Source organism: Panthera onca, chromosome B3 (assembly GCF_046562875.1).
Source record: "Panthera onca isolate mPanOnc1 chromosome B3, mPanOnc1 haplotype 2, whole genome shotgun sequence".
Taxonomy (NCBI): Eukaryota; Metazoa; Chordata; class Mammalia; order Carnivora; family Felidae; genus Panthera; species Panthera onca.
Genome location: NC_138344.1, coordinates 38,770,919 through 38,787,719, shown reverse-complemented (window position 1 = coordinate 38,787,719; position 16,801 = coordinate 38,770,919). Strand labels below are relative to the sequence as shown.

Genomic DNA, 16,801 nt, shown 5'->3' with positions numbered 1-16,801 from the left:
CCTGAGCCAAAACCGAGAGTCAGACACTTAACCGACTGAGCCACCCAGGCGCCCCTACGCACACCGCACAGTTTTAAGGGCCAGTCTTGTTTTGGCACTGTGCCTCCCTCTTCCCCACTTGTGAATGTACGTGGGGGTTAGCAGGGATACAGGAAGGGGCGAGATGCGGTATCATTTATGTGAAGGCCGTCCCATCGGCTGAGTGTACAGATCACAGGTGGGAGCAGCGTTATTGGTGGCCGTTTTGGGGGGCTGTGTTGGCAACCCGGTTCTCCTATTTCTGGGGTACCCCTTGGGGAAAGTGGGATGGCTGTTGATCTCTCAACAGATTACTGGGCTCTTCTGTCTGCCCAGCTGGCCAATCAAGTGCCAGTGGTTCATGCCGGGTTTTGATTCAGAACCTCAAATGAGGCCCTCCATTGCCCCTGTCAGTTGACGGAAAGTCAAGTTGGACTTCGAATCGTACATTCTATAAGAGTTCCCAGGTGCACGTATTGCTAAAGATTTGCCAATAGAATTTTCTTGGCCCTACTCTAAAAAAGTGTGCCGGCGTGCCAGAGAGTTCCGGGGGCGCTGGATATTAATGGCGGTGTCACTTGTTTTTTCTGTTGCAATACATCATGTCTTGTTCTCGCAGAGGACAGTTGCCTAAAATTACATTTTTCTGCTTTTTGTTCAAATTACTTTTCTTCACAGTCCGGTACTGTGGTACCGTTCATTGTGTATAGTGTCTCCTAAGCAAACTGTGTGACCGAGGGCTTCATAGAGGCGAATGATAGATAGCGGGAAAAAAAAGAGATACTGCGGAGTTCAGACGAGAAGGCCAGAAGTTTCTGTGGGGACATGAAGTTAGCTGGGAAGAGCGAAGACAGTAAATCCTCATGAAGGGGCGGTTCATAGTGGCAGGAACTGGGTGGTGAGAAGCGATAAGTGACCATAGAATTGGGGTACTGACGTTAGCACAGACAGAACTTCTTGAAGGACTGGGGAAAGAAAGGAGGTGATTCAAACAGGACCCTGAGGTCCATGGGAGAAATATTAGCCTTGACAATAAATATAATGTATTTTCTTTTTTTTTTTTTTTATTTTTAAATGTTTATTTTTGAGAGAGACAGAGACAGAGCACGAGTGGGGGAGGGGCAGAGAGCGAGAAAGAGAGAGAGGGAGACAGACAGACTCTGAAGCAGGCTCCAGGCTCTGAGCCGTCAGCCCAGAGCCCAGTGTGGGGCTTGAACTCACGAACCGTGAGGTATGACCTGAGGCAAAGTCAGACACTCACCCGACTGAGCCACCCAGGCACCCCTGCATTTTCTTTTTTATGCGAGAAAAGCGAATGTGCTAGACTCTACCTTAGACTTAAAGTTGAGTTAAAAACATGTAAATTTGGTTTTATTTAGTGAGAGCCAACCATTCGAGGGAGTGTGCTGAAGACGTAGCACAGCCAGCATCAACACACCGTCCTCTTGCGGGTGGTGTCCTCTCTGATAGACTTACACCAAGAGGTGTGGTAACACTCAGTCTACATGGGGGGGGAGGGACCCTGACCATTTGTGTCAAAGTGAAGTCTCGTACCGAGTCATCACACTAATAGCGATGTCTCTGTGAAGCGTTACAGCATCTCCGGATGGTCACCAAGGAAGACTCCATCGTCTGGGAGCTCATGACGGGGAAGCCCCAGAAGAATAGAAACGTCTCGGCTTTGCCCCCTCTGCTCACTTGGTGTAGCCAGTGGGTTGGGGGAAAAGGGGACGTTTCCGTATGCGCTTTACGCCTTGCCATTTTTACCTGCTTGTTTAAGTTTCTTATAAGTTTCAAATGTTTCAGAATGGGAAAAAGAAAAAAGACAAGAATGCACACATGAGAGTTTTTTTCTCTGCATTTACTGCAGGCCATTGTCTGTGGCAATGAGATATGCGTAAAGATAGGCAGAAGGCCGCGCGCGCGTGTGTTTGCGTGTGTGTGTGTGTGTGTGTGTGTGTGTGTGTGTGTACACTCGCACAGAGAGAGGAGGAGATTCGAAAGTGCAAAGCAAGCATTCCGTGGTAGGAAGGGCCTCCCTAGGGTTCGTTTGGCGAGGCTTCAGGGATTAGTGAGATGGTAGAAAACTAGCCCGTAACGTGAGACTCGGGAAGGTAATGTTCATTCACCACCTCTTCAAAACCACACGCCAGTGGTTCCCGCCCGGGACTGCTTGTAATACTGCCGGAAGGGAGAACCGTTACCTTCTGACCACGTTTCTCTTTTGCCTTTATTGAACGCAGAATTACCTGGACAATTTCTGGCCTGATTTAAAGGCCGCCCGCGAGCTTTGTGACTCCATCCTTCAGTCTCGACGGGAAAGAGAGAATGAGAGTCAGGAGAGCCACGGGAAGGAGTACGCAGAACATCTTCCCCTGGAAGTGTTGGAAGCCGGCATTAAATCGGGACGCTACATCCAGGTGAGGGTGGTCATGCGACGTCGGCGTCGGGACGGGCCAGTCTGTTTTCTTCTCGCCTTTACTGGCCTTGCCACAGGCCTTTAATTTCAAAGGCTATAAATAAAAGGGCATGAGTAAGCCAGGGCTGTCATTGTTGAAGATGGTTTTGGAGTCGTTCTTCCTGGGGACACCTTGCCATCTGGTTTGGTGCTACTCTGTAATCTTCTTAATTGGGTTACGTATTGAGCATCACACAAGTAGCCTTGTAAGTGCCTCCAGTCTCTGGGAAAGAGCATATATTTTGCAATCAAGGTCTGGAAATTGGGAAAAATGGTGAAATTGGTGAAATTTGGCTTCTTCGCCCCTTTGCAGTATTCCTGCCTCTTTCAAGGGCCCTTTTGTGGTCCCCCAGGACCCAGACCCCAGAAGCTGTTAAGCTGTCTTGAGAAGGAATCAGATAAAATTATTATTCAGATTTCAACAGTTTTACGTGTGTGTGTGTGTATGCGGTGTTATGACATGGGTAAATTTGTGTATCTGCCACCACTGTCAAGATACAAAATTGTTCCGTCATGAATTTTACATTTTTAACAAGCAGCTCAGGTTTTATGCAGGCCGAAGTTTGAGAATGCCATGCTGAAGTCCCGCCCTAAAGTTGTGGGTTTCTTTTTTTTTTCCTTTTGAGAGAGTGTGTGTGCTTGAGCAGGGAAGGGGTGGGGGTGGGGGGGGCTGTGGAGAGAGAGAAAGGAGAGAGAGAGAGAGAGAGAGAGAGAGACAGAATGAATCCCAAGCAGACTCCGCACTGTCAGCATGGAGCCCAGTGTGCGGGCTTGAACTCACAAAACGTGAGACCATGACCTGAGCCGAAGCCAAGAGTCGGACACTTAACTAACCGACTGAACCACCCCATATTTTGGGGATATTTTCATATACTTTTTGAAAACTGTACCTTAGGGGGTAAAGCGAGCAGAAAAGAAATTTTTCAGTTGATTTTTTATTGTGATTTTAGGGAATCCTGAATGTCAACAAACACAGGGCCCAGATAGAAGCTTTCGTTCGACTTCAAGGAGCCAGCTGCAAAGATTCAGGTTCGGTACACGCCTTACGTAAACTTCCGCACTCTGCCTCTATTCTGATATTGCGCAACGAAGAAAGTGAGGTTGAAACTGTCGTACCCTACCTGCCATGTTAGATATTCCTGCTCTGGGTGTGTTTTACCTGTCCTCTCGTGTTTTATCTATAGTTTGTGATTTTATTGTAGTCTGTTTTAAAAAATGAGAATAGCTGAGTTTTATTCAGTGCTCAGTCTACATCAGGTACTGTTCTAAGCTCTTAACGGAGACACCTGTTACTGGCAAGGATCCCCAAAGCTGCAAGTGAGGAAACTGTAATACAGAGAAGCAAAGTAACTTGCCCAAGATCACACACCCGGGAAGTGATGGGGCTGAATCTGCTGCTGAGGCAGTTTGACTGGGATGTTAAGACACTGTCCTGTGCTGCCTTATTGGAATCGTTTTATTTTGTTTTTAAAATTATTTATTTATCTTGAGAGAAACAGAATGAGCGGGGGAGGGGCAGAGAGAAAGGGAGAGGGAATCTCAAGCAGGCTCTGCACGGTCAGCGCAGAGCCCGACGTGGGGCTTGAACTCACGAACTGTGACATCATGGCCTGAGCTGAAGTTAAGAGTCGGATGCTCAACCGACTGAGCCACCCAGGCGCCCCTGGAGTAATTTTTTAAAAGTGACGAAAATGAAGAAGGCGTGTAAATACGTTGTATCGTAACAGAGTATAGTTCCTAGGTCTTCAGGGACAGGGTAGAAAGCACCCTGGTAGTCAAGGGAGCGGGGCTGGGTTGAAGAAGAATGAGAAGCAGTGCCTTTCTCTGGCTTAGGCTCGAGAGGTTGACAGTAGCCGTGGTTCCTCGGCCGCCTGACCCCTCCCTGGCTGCGTGGCCCCTGTGGCTGTGTGACAGAGTTCCAGACCAGGCTTATGTAGTCTCATGCAGGGCACCGTCACCCACCTGAAAAGATGGTCAGACCTTAGAAAAGCATGTGACATAAAATGGCACAGTGGCAGTGTTTCTTCATTCCTAACTTGTGGAACAAGGTTTGACTGCACCTTTGAGAGGAGAAAGCTTGGATTTGCAGGGAACGCTTCCTTGTTTGGAAGGCGTCACGGGCGTGGCCTCCCCTGTGGCTTCATGGGGTTTCTGTGTCCCCGCCCAATCACAGGTTTGGCCAGTGACATCCTAATCCACGGCATGAAGGCTCGAAACCGCTCAATTCATGGAGACGTGGTAGTCGTAGAACTGCTCCCTAAAAGTGAATGGAAAGGAAGAACCACGGCCCTGTGTGAGAATGACAGTGATGACAAGGCCTCGGGAGACCCCCCGAGCGAGCCCATGCCCACAGGTGAGCCCACCGGCTGGTCTCCCAATTATCCATTCTTTCTGCGGAACATTTATCGTTCCAGAGATAGTGCAGTTACTATGGTACAATATAGTTTCTTCCCCCCCCCCCCCCCCCCCCCCCCCCAGTACCAGTTTCCCCTCTCTGCAGATTTATTTCTCTTCGGCATCCAAATATGCTGTACTGTCTCTTAGAACAGAACAAAACCAAAAATCCTCTCAAGTCCGGATCCCCTCCAGCTACTGCCCTTTTCTCTGCTTCAGTTTATGGCAAGACTCAGTGAAACCCTTAGTCCTGCGTTCTCTCTGCTTCCTCTTCACCCGTTCTCTCCCGAAGCCGCTACGTTCAGGGGCCCCCACCCCCCAAAAAACCTTGACCTCTGGTCAAGGACACCAGTGACCTCATTGCCAACAGCCCTCGGCACCCGTAACCGTCAGCAGCATTTGGCCAACAGATCACTGCCTCATCCTTGGCTTCTAGGTTCTTCTCCTCTCCTGCTGGCCACTCCTCCTTGGTCCTTTTGCTGGAGCTTTTCCGTCTTACGACCTCTGGGCTCCTCGCTGAATCTCCATCCGCCCCCTCTCCCTGGGGATCTCCTTCACTCCTCTGGCTTTATTTTTCCAGCCTAGAGACCAGACCCCCTTCTCAGCCTCCAGTGTTGTCTGTTTGGCATCTTCCCCTGGTGTCCGATGGGCATCTCACATGTAACGCGCCTAGTAACAGACTCCTGATTTCTGCCCCCAAACCTGCTCCTCCCCGAGTGTTCCAGTCTCCGCAAATGGACGTTTCATTTTACACTTGGTCAACCCAGAGGTCCTGGGATTACCCTCGAGTTTTTCTTTCACACGTCAGCAAGTCCTGGCAGCTCTACTCCCAGACTCCACCTCTTCTCCCCTAACTGGGCTGCCGGAACCGCTTGACGCGATTTTCCCGGCCACCTCCTCACTGGTCTCCCTGCCCCCACCCTGGCGCTCAAATGGCCTTTTCTCCATACGGGAGCCAGCCACAGGGATCCTTTTACATAAATAATTATTTATTATTATTATTTTTTTTAACGTTTAATTTTGAGAGAGCGAGTGAGAGAGAGTACGAGAGGGGAAGGGGCAGAGAGAGAGGGAGACACAGAATCCGAAGCAGGCTCCAGGCTCTGAGCTGTCAGCACAGAGCCCGACGCGGGGTTTGAACCCATGAACCATGAGATCATGAGCTGAAGTCGGATGCTTAAACAACTGAGCCACCCAGGCACCCCCACAAAGATCCTTTTAAAAGTCTTTGGGGCCTGTGTGTCTCTGCTCAAAGCTCTCCAGTGGCCATTTCCTGTTTCACTCAAAATGAAATCCAAAGGCCATACCGTGGCCTACAGGGTCCTGCCAAGCTTGGGCTGCCTTGTGTCACTGTCCCCGTCATCACTCTGTTCCAGCCACATTGACCAGCTTCGTACCACTGGAAATGAGCTTTCCCCAAACCTCCTCAGGCCAACCTCCCTCACTTCAAGTCTCTGCCCAGATGTCACTTTATTTAAAATAGCGGCCACTGCTGACCCTGTATTACTGTTGGTCACCTTACCCTACTTGATATCTTTCTGAGCAAACATCATTCCCTTCCCTGTATTTACTTCTTCTTGTCTGTTTCCCACCCCCACAGACACCCAGACTAGAGTGTCCACTGCAGAAAATCAAGGACTTTGTCTGTTCTGATGCTGCTACATTCCCTGCACCTAGAACAGGGCCTCATACCTGGTAGGGGCTCAATAAATATTTGTGGAAAGATAGCACTTTTGACTATTAAAATTTGTTTTTTTCTTGACCGTAGTCCATGATGATTGAAAGTGCTGTACATCAATCAGGCTTATGATTAGAATACTTTTCTGTATATAAGGTTGGCCCAAATGATGTTGGCTGGTGGGAAAATGCAAGAAAGGGAAAACGCACAGGAGAGGGCGTGAGTTGAAAAAAGTGAAGATTACTGGCTTTTCCCAACATACCTAAACCTGAGGTTGATAAGGGAAGGGCAAAGGAGAAAGTGGGACCAATGGATTCTAAATGTCACATTGGACCCCACAGTAGGGAGGGCATCCTGACAATGTTATAAAAAAAAGTGATCTTTCAAAAAAATTAGCAGGCATCTTAAGGCGAACGTTTAAGCATTTCTCGACTTGTGTGGGTGTGTGCTTGATACGAACGGGTCGTTGTGTTTTCTGTTTTCTTCCTCACTGCCGAGCTAGTCAGCGCCTAGATAGGTGACATCTCACCAGTTAAGGCCTTCTTTTGTTTTGTTTTCCCAAAGGCAGAGTGGTGGGCATCCTTCAGAAGAACTGGCGGGATTACGTGGTGACATTTCCATCCAAAGAAGAGGTCCAATCTCAGGGCAAAAATGCTCAGAAAATCCTAGTTACGCCTTGGGATTACAGAATCCCCAAGATCCGAATTAGCACTCAGCAAGCAGAAACCCTCCAGGTAGCTGACATTGTACTTCTCCTGTTCCCCAGCTTTTGTGTTTGCCAGCTTTTGAGCTATCCCAGGAAACCCTGTTAATTCCTTTGCATAAGAAGGGATAAATTATGGGCGGCGTCTGGCATTTCGAGATCCTGGTGTTTTTTTTTTTTAATTCTAAATATATAGAACCATCTATTAAATAGTCCTTGGTTAATAAATGAAGGCCAGAGAGAAACTGCCCTAGAAAGAGCTGTGTAGGACAGCTACAGAGTGCATACATTATCCAGCTGTCCAACACAGAAACTTTCAATAGATGCGCTTTGCCAACACTAACAAGCTTTCTTCCAGCAAGGGATATAGAAATACGATCACTCTGCCCTGGAGGGATGATATAGTGATACTTCACCGAATCGATTATCCATAAATGAATATAGCACTGGGGAGAAGACATACACGAGACAGTTAGAAATTAACCTGTACTGTGGTGAAGCGTGTAGGCATCGTCCAATTTGATATCTGCAATTTGATATGTGCAGTTTGTAAAATGAGACACCGAAGCAGGACGTCCCCAGCCAGTAACTGGGTCGTCGTGTACCTTTTGCATCTCTTGAAGCCTTCCGCGGGCTCTCTGAGGCCAAGTGTAACCACTGCTTTCCAGACCCGTGGGTTTGCTGAAATTTGAGAGCTTGTGGGGTTCAGCTCACGCTGACACCTCCTTCCCCACCAACAGATGTCTTTAAAAATTAGAGAGTAACTTCAAAGAAAGTAGGATGTATCTCCCATGCTCCCAAAATTGAGATTTTGTTTTGAAATTGAATTTGCACTATGCACACTGAGGTTTTCCTCTGTGTTGTGAATGTTGACTAGAACGTGTTACAGTTGGCTTTCTTTTTTTTTTTTTTTTTAAGTTTATTTATTATATTTTGAGAGAGCCTGCATGAGAGCAGGGGAGGGGCAGAGAGAGAGAATCCCAAGCAGGCTCCTCACTGCCAGTGCAGAGCCCAACGTGGGGCTCGACCCGATGAACTGTGAGATCATGACCTAAGCCAAAACCAAGAGTCAGACTGGTGTCTGAGCCACCCAGGCACCCCACAATTGGCTTTCTTTAACAGAATAAAATTTCCAGCCTACTTATTTGATGGAGAGAGGTATTGCCTCCCTCCAAAGCATCGGGCCAGGCATTTACATAACCATCTGGCAATTTAGTAAAACAGCAAGAACGAAAAACAAAACACAAAACCCACTGTTACATCGGCCACTCTTATTGGAGCTGGGTGCTGTTTATCTCTTGTTTGTTTGGTGCTTCTCATTGACCTACTTAATTCCCGGTGCTGGGCTAGTGGATTTTTTTTCTCTCTCTTTCGTGCAGGACTTCAGGGTAGTTGTGCGCATCGACTCCTGGGAGTCAACATCCGTGTATCCAAATGGACATTTTGTGCGTGTGTTAGGAAGAATCGGGGATCTGGAAGGGGAAATTGCAACCATCTTGGTGGAAAACAGTATTTCGGTGGTCCCTTTCTCCGAAGCTCAGGTCAGGTTTCCCCGAGTCCTTTGGTCTGGTGAAAGACATTCCGTACAGTTTCTTTTTGCATTTGTTCGTTGTTTGGTCATTAAGAAGAAAAATCGCTGTACTGGGTAACCACTCACTAAAGCCACAGATAATAATCTCACTCTTCTGTATTCTGTGTTTGGACCAGACTGAAGTCAGTTTCAGGCGCATAGTTCATTTCCTAGGGCCTCACAGCTCTCAAAGTTTTACATTTTCCAACTGTGCTTAAAAATGGTCTGTCAGTATCATATTGTCAGTACATATCTATCCCCAGCAGTCACGAGGGTCCCCAGTTACAGATCCTACTGGGCTCCACTCCCTGTCCTAATCATTCAACCAGAGCCCTGCACAGAGCTGCGGGAGGCGGCTTCTTGAGTTCTATACATTTCTGACCCGTGGGTCAAAAAAGCATGCTCCTGAAACCGTTTCTGTAACCTTGGCAGAAAACACAAATTCAATAAACATTAAACATTAGCTATTTCCATCACTTTATGATCTCATAAAATCCTCATAAATCTTGTTTATTATTTTTGCATAACTATATTCATAGTGCGTCCATGCTATTTTCTGTTCTGTGTCTTTTGCTTAAAATTATTTCTGTGTATTGCCATAGCTACTTCTTAGTAAAGGTTACGGCACTTGATTGTGTATTGATGTACTCTGGTTTGTTTAAGTCTTCCTCAATTGCTGGGCCTTGGGCTGTTTAATTTTTCAGTAGTATAAAAAAAAAAATCTACTTCAAACAATTTTACAAACGTTGCTCTTTTTTTTTTCTTTTTCATCATTTTTCTTGAGACCTAATCCTTAAAGTAAGATTATCAAGTCAAAGGGCATTAAAAATTTAAGTGACTTTTCTTATGTATCAGTAGATCGTTCTCGAGAAAAATTGGACCAGTTTGCATTGCCATCAAGAGTGGATGGGTGTTCTTATTTTCATTACAGTTTTTGACAGAACAGTAGCTATAATAGTAAAATATCTTGGAATATTTTACATTATTAAATTTTTATGTTTAACATTAGTTTCTTGAAATTATTTGTTGACTTGCTTTGACAGCTCTTAGTGAAAATGTTAGAATAAAATAAAGCATGGGTTAGACTTCATGGGACTAGAATTTTCTCTTCTCATTTAGCCTACTTAACTGCAAATTGATGGCCTGAACAAGTAATAATGGAGAGACAATGCCCTAGATTGGTCCTGCTTAAATTATCTTTAAGGAATAGGCTTTTAGTATTTGGGACACGTTGATTCTTTTTTTTCAGGGCTTGAATTGAATTGAAAGCTCAACTGCATTTAAACAAATGAATCATTTGAAAATGGGTAGAGGTTGTGCTCTTGATAAGCCTCTGTTTATCCTCGATCTGACCTCCATAACTAAAGAAGCTGCCGGAAACAGGCACATTTCCTGACAGACTGTAAGGGTCCGCAGGGGCAGGAGACTGTGTCTTTCTTCTTGGCTCCTGCCCTTTCCAGAGCCTCGCACAGTTCCTGACACACATGAGGCACCTGATAAATAATTCTTGATCCAAAGAGGCGAATGCAGGTTAATTGCAAAAGGTAATGGGGAATGAATGGGACTTCTAGGAGGTGGCAGTGAGACTCTTCGAGAGCCCAGAATCTCCTAGGAAACTCGGAGTGTGTGAACTGCCGAATATCTGACTCTTGTTGGACAGATGTGTGAGATGCCAGTAAACACACCAGGAAATCCCTGGAAGGTGAGTCCTGAAGAGGAACGAGAACGTCAAGACTTGAGGAAAACCCATCTTGTATTCAGCATCGACCCGAAAGGCTGTGAAGATGTGGATGACGCACTCTCCGTCAGAACCTTAGATAACGGCCACTTGGAACTTGGGGTCCACATTGCAGATGTGACACACTTTGTGGCACCAAATTCGTATATTGACATCGAAGCCAGAACAAGGTAATGCTGTTTGAAATGAACACTATGATTATGTGTGTGTGGCTGTAACACATTCGTACCTCTCCACTCCTAGATTTTCAAAACGAACATTGCACAATTCTGTGCAATTCTGCAGATCCCTCCTAGGGGGAGAAAAATTGAGGTCCACTCCCCTTTCCCTTTAGAGAAATAGTACCTTGATCCATTTACCTTTCCTTTTTTTCAACAGAACCTTTCACACACTTTCCTCCTAAATTGCAATGAGCTAAATGTTTCAGGTAGGAATACCCTTTCATACGAATACTGGATCATTACACTCCAATTCTTCCTAGATAAGGAAGATTCATGCCACTTTTTCCTTTTCCTATCAGCGGAAGAACATTCAGCCCGAGGCAGTACCCCTTAGAAAAGTGGGGGCATGGGAATAGTTTTATTACCCAGTCGGCTGCACTTTATGAAAAAGCAACAGCCTTGGGGGATTTGCACTGAGGATTTGACCATTTCCGTCCCCGCGGCCCCTGCAGTCAGCACTTCTGCCTCTCGCTGCTGAAGGTCACGCACCCGCACGTGTGTCGTTCACAGGGCCACCACTTATTATTTAGCAGACCGGCGCTATGACATGCTGCCCTCCACGCTCAGCGCCGATTTGTGCTCTCTTCTGGGAGGCATTGATAGGTGAGTTTGTTCATAGTTTGTTGTGTTTTTTTAATCTCCAGAGTTTGTCCTGGCTCTTCTGTGATGCCCGGTGCTCTTGCTTCTGGCCTTTCTCTTCTTTCTACTGTGCTCCACCCCCTGCTCCCCACCCCTGTTGTCCCCCTGTACCCTCCCGCACCCGCTTAGTTTTAGGCAGATTTATTCTCTAGCCTTCCCTTCCCTTCCTCTCATCTTTTCCGTTTATCTAGCTGTGAGGCGGCTTCTACCTCTGTTGTTGGCTTTTTCAACTCAGCTAAAGTCTGGGAAGAAACGCATACGACTGGGGAACCTGGGTGGCTCAGTCGGTTAAGAGTCCAACTTCGGCTCAGGTCATGATCTCGCAGTTTGTGAGTTTGAACCCCGTGTCGGGCTCTGTGCTGACAGCTCAGAGCCTGGAGCCTGCTTTGGAATCTGTGACTCCCTCTCTCTGTCCCCTCCCCGCTCATGCTCTGTCTCTCAAAAAATAAATGTTAAAAAAAAAAAGAAACGCATACGACTTTGCGCATACCTATTCCCTGGTTGAGGCTATTTTGCATGACGATCATGAACTGTAGGGAGTTGTTTGTCTGTTATAGTTAATGTTTATAGTTAATATAATGTTTTTGAATATGTAATAAAACCAAAATCCGTAGGTTCCAAAAGATATTTAATGAAAGGCTCCCTTCTACCATTTTCCCCCAGCTGCCAATTTCTTCTGTGGTTTTCTAGATATAATGCACATACATGCAAATGTGGACGTGTGGTCTCTCTTCTATGCACAAAGGGTGACATTGTGTGTGTATGTGTGATATATATACACTGTTCAGCACCTTGCTTTTTCTTCTCTTAAAAATGTATCTTGGAGATCATTCCATATTAATAACAGTTGCTTATCTATGGACATTTGGATTGTTTTCAGTCTTGCTATTACAAACTGTACTGAATTACATGAAACATAAGTCATTTCACATTTTTAAAATTACAGTATCTGGAAGATAAATTTCTACAAGTGGAATTTCTGTGTCAAAGGGTATATGCATGTGTGTTTAGAGAGATGTAATCAAATTGCCCTCCATAAAGGTTAAACCAATTATATTCCCACCATGACCGTGTGAGAATGCTTGTTTCCCTAAAGCCTTGCCAACACAATATGTTGTATTTTTTTAATCTTTGCCAATCTTAATAGATGAAAATGGTATCTTAGGGGCGCATGGTGGCTCAGTTGGTTAAGCATCTGACTTCAGGTCATGACCTCATGGTTTGTGAGTTCGAGCCCCGCATTGGACTCTCTGGGCCCACTTTGGATCCTCTGTCCCTTTCTCTCTGCCCCTCCAGTGCTGCTTCTTTCTCTCAAAATAGGTAAATAAACTTTTAAGAAAAAGAAAGAAAATGCTAGGTGGTTTTAATTTGCATTTTTCCTATTATGAGTACAGTTAAACATATTTGTGTATGTTTAACAGTCATTTATGTATTTTTTTCTGTGAACTATTTAATGTTCCTTTCCCATTTTTTTTGAGTTCTTTATCTATTAGTAATTGATTTATAAGAATTCTTCACAGGGGCCCCCAGGTGGCTCAGTCGGTTAAGTGTCCGACTTCAGCTCAGGTCATGATCTCACAGTTCGTGAGTTCAAGCCCCACATTGGGCTCTATGCTGACAGCTCAGAACCTGCTTCAGATTCTGCGTCTCCCTCTCTCTCTGCCCCTACCCCTGTCACACTCTGTCTCTCTCTCTCAAAAATAAACATCAAAAAAAATTAAAAAATTCTTTATATATTAGGAAATTTAGCCTTTTGTTTTTTATATGTTGCATGAGTTTTTTTTTAAGTTTATTTTGAGAGAGACAGCAGGAGTGGGGGAGGGGCAAAGAGAGAAAGACCAAGAATCCCAAGCAGGCTCCACACTGTCAGCACAGACCCCCAAGTGGGGCTTGAACTCAAGAAACCATGAGATTACGACCTAAGTGGAAACCAAGAGTCGGACACTTAACTGATTGAGCCACCCAGGTGCCCCTATTGCATAGGTTTTTAAGTAGTGATTTGGTGGCAAAGCGGTTCTTTACTAAACCTGTCAAGGTACATTTAGAGTCTAGTTCTACTTACCCCAAAAATGGAAGAATTGAGGGTACCTGGGTGGCTCCGTCGGTTAACCCTCTGACTTCCACTCAGATCATGATCTCACAGTTCATAGGTTCGAGCCCCGCGTCTGGCTCTGTGCTGACAGGTCCGAGCCTGGAGCCTGCTTCGGATTACGCGTCTCCCTCCCTCTGCCCCTCCCCCACCCACGCCCTGTCTCTCAAAAAATAAACATTAAACACATTTTTTTATTAAAAAAAAAAAACCGGAAGAATTGAATAATGATGTCAGCATTACTGGTTTTGTAGGTATGCTGTAAGTGTCATGTGGGAATTGGATAAAACCTATGAAATTAAGAAAGTGTGGTATGGCAGAACCATTATCCGATCAGCATACAAACTGTTCTATGAAGCAGCCCAGGAACTGCTGGACGGAAACTTCAACATTGTCCATGATATTCCAGAATTCAGAGACCTGGATGAGAAGACCAGACAAGCCAGGCTAGAGGAGCTAGCGTGGGCCATTGGAAAGTTGACCGACATTGCACGCCACGTCCGAGCTAAACGAGACGGTTGTGGCGCCCTGGAACTGGAAGGGGTAGAGGTTCGTGTTCAGCTGGATGAGAAAAAGAACATTCATGACCTCATCCCCAAGCAGCCCCTGGAGGTCCATGAGACGGTGGCTGAATGCATGATCCTGGCCAACCACTGGGTAGCCAAGAAGATCTGGGAGAGCTTCCCGCATCAGGCCTTGTTACGCCAACACCCTCCTCCACACCAGGAGTTTTTTTCTGAACTGCGAGAATGTGCTAAAGCAAAAGGCTTCTTCATAGATACACGGTAATTCCTCTTTTGAGGGGGCAGAGGGAAGGGAGTACCGTGCACCGGTTTTACTGTCGTTCTTAAAATGCGACAGCCAGCTCTTTGCCCCAAGATAGAAAACTTGTTAGCTTTTTTTCATTTACTATACAACGTAGGTATAGAGATTAAAATTAAAACAAGTTTATTTAGGCATAATGTTGATCCACTACAATTCATGATGCAGAAGTAAGGAGCCTGGTTTAATTTCATCTGCCCCTTAGGCAAATACTACGAAGTAATCCCATGTATTTCAGTACTTTAAAAATGCACCAGATCTTTGAGGCAATATCCTAAAACACCACACCAATGGTAAATTTATATCATCACTTCATAGAATGAGATATTTTTACCGCCCCCCTCCAGGATAAGATTTTCCCTTTTGAAAATGATGTATCGGGGCGCCTGCCAGGCCCAGTCAGTAGAGCATGCAACTCTCGATCTCAAGGTCACGAGTTTAAGCCCGATGCTGGGTTTACTTCAAAACAAAAATAGCTAACGGCTACATTAAAAAAAAAAAAGATGTAAGATGTATAGAGGATTTTTTTTTCAATATTTTGTTTCAAGTAATAGATTAGTGCTAATTAAAATAGCATTTATTTATCAAAATGATTTTTTTTTTTTTTTTGCACCCATGTCTGTGACAGTATCTTCTGTTGGTTTGTTTGGTGGATGGGTGAGCTGTGTGTGGGGGCCAGGCATACTTGGTGTAAGTGCTTTCGGACATCTTGTGTCATTTGTAGTTTACTGATAGGGAATTACAGCTGCTGAGGGTAACTGACTTACCTGTAGATCACCAGTTACTTAAGGAAGAATCTGGCTTTAAATCCACATCTGTCATACTTGAAGGCTCTCACTAGCCTGTACTCTCTTGATGCTCCTGCTTCTCATTTTCCGCCTTTCTTCCCTCCGTTTCTTGGTGGGCTACACTACAGAAGTGAAATTATGTGCTACATTGTGAATTTCATTTTTTAATATAATTCTTTATTTCCTGGGCTTTAAAAATTATTTGGGTAAATAGAGTATTTCCTGTCTCTTTTTCTCTTTGTAAAAAAAGGAAAATAATTTAGGTTTCTTTTACTTGTACACCTCAGGTTTAGTTTAGTTTTGTTTTCTAACTCCCTCTGGCTCCATAATTCTTGATTTTCAAAAAGTCCACCCTTTGATCTGTAAGGGATGTTTAAGGTTAAGGGTCTTAGGAATTCATTTCAAGAAGTATTTGATCACCTCCAATGTGCTGGGCATTAACTTAACCACATAGGTATCAGTACATTACTCTTAAAAAGTGTATTTAAATTGATATACTTGGTGTGTTTAAACCTTAAAAGCAAACTAGATTTCTATAATTTCTATAATTGAAACTAGAGTTGCTTCTAAAACGTATCCAAAATAAACTTAGTTTCTTTTGAGTGACAAGGATGTCCCACAGAGTATTGACTTGGTAAATTATCGCTTCAGACTAAATAAAAGTTTTTCCGTTTTTTTGTCAGGTCCAATAAAACACTGGCTGATTCTCTGGATAACGCGAATGACCCCAACGATCCCATTGTAAACAGGTTGCTGCGATCGATGGCCACGCAGGCGATGTCTAATGCACTGTATTTCTCCACTGGGTCGTGTGCAGAGGAAGAGTTCCATCATTATGGTGAATGATAGCATTTTCTTTTGTGTCGCCATAACCTTGAGCGAGTCATTTAAAAGTATGTCTTTTTGTTGATTTCCATCTTTTGGTTTCCTTTTGAAGGCCTTGCATTGGATAAATATACTCACTTTACTTCTCCAATAAGAAGATACTCAGATATCATAGTACACCGATTGTTGATGGCGGCCATCTCAAAAGATAAGAAAATGGAAATGAAGGACAATTTGTTCAGCAACAAAGATCTTGAGGAATTATGCAGACATATCAACAACAGAAACCGAGTAAGAGAGGATTTTAAGTTCTCTTACCCATCATCTTTTTCACTAAGGGAATATCAGCTTTATTTTGTAGTGGAATGAAGTACCATATATTCTAGCAAGTTAAATGCTAGCATTATTCTAACCAATGAAATAACATGAAAAATCGTAAAGTTTCTTACATAGCTCTCAATACATTTATAAACGAACGCCCTGAAGTAACGATGTGTGTTTAGGAGATTTAATGATAGGTTAGATATTTTCCCCAAATATCTGAAAAATATTTGTATTAATAATTTTCTAGAATATAGCCTTTTTAGAGACATCTTTGCTGTGGGAGTATAAATTCCATGTTTCACCCGGGAATGTCAACATGCTTTGGGTTATGCTTCTTCTTCCAGGCAGCACAGCATTCTCAGAAACAGTCCACTGAGCTCTTCCAGTGCATGTATTTTAAAGACAAAGATCCAGAAAATGAGGAGCGTTGCATATCTGATGGGGTCATATATTCAATTAGAACAAATGGCGTGCTTCTATTTATACCAAGGTATGTTACATCTAACACAATAGTTGTTAAGAAATCATGTAGGA

At 44.5% G+C, this 16,801-nt stretch overlaps 1 protein-coding gene across 3 annotated transcripts in view; it reads left to right on the top strand.

The window, feature by feature from the left end:
- The window catches only part of DIS3L (DIS3 like exosome 3'-5' exoribonuclease), a 34,231-nt gene that overhangs the window by 16,248 nt on the left and 1,182 nt on the right, over positions 1–16,801 (top strand). For 2 of the 3 annotated variants that reach the window (XM_078448750.2, XM_078448751.2), the window contains exons 5-15: positions 2,262–2,438; positions 3,427–3,505; positions 4,650–4,829; positions 7,113–7,282; positions 8,631–8,792; positions 10,482–10,729; positions 11,291–11,383; positions 13,763–14,293; positions 15,802–15,956; positions 16,056–16,234; positions 16,612–16,757. In XM_078448750.2, coding sequence (XP_078304876.1) covers positions 2,262–2,438; positions 3,427–3,505; positions 4,650–4,829; positions 7,113–7,282; positions 8,631–8,792; positions 10,482–10,729; positions 11,291–11,383; positions 13,763–14,293; positions 15,802–15,956; positions 16,056–16,234; positions 16,612–16,757 — 2,120 coding nt within the window. Of the gene's footprint in view, positions 1–2,261; positions 2,439–3,426; positions 3,506–4,649; positions 4,830–7,112; positions 7,283–8,630; positions 8,793–10,481; positions 10,730–11,290; positions 11,384–13,762; positions 14,294–15,801; positions 15,957–16,055; positions 16,235–16,611; positions 16,758–16,801 lie in introns of those variants that run through there. The other variant, XM_078448752.2, reaches the window with a different exon arrangement.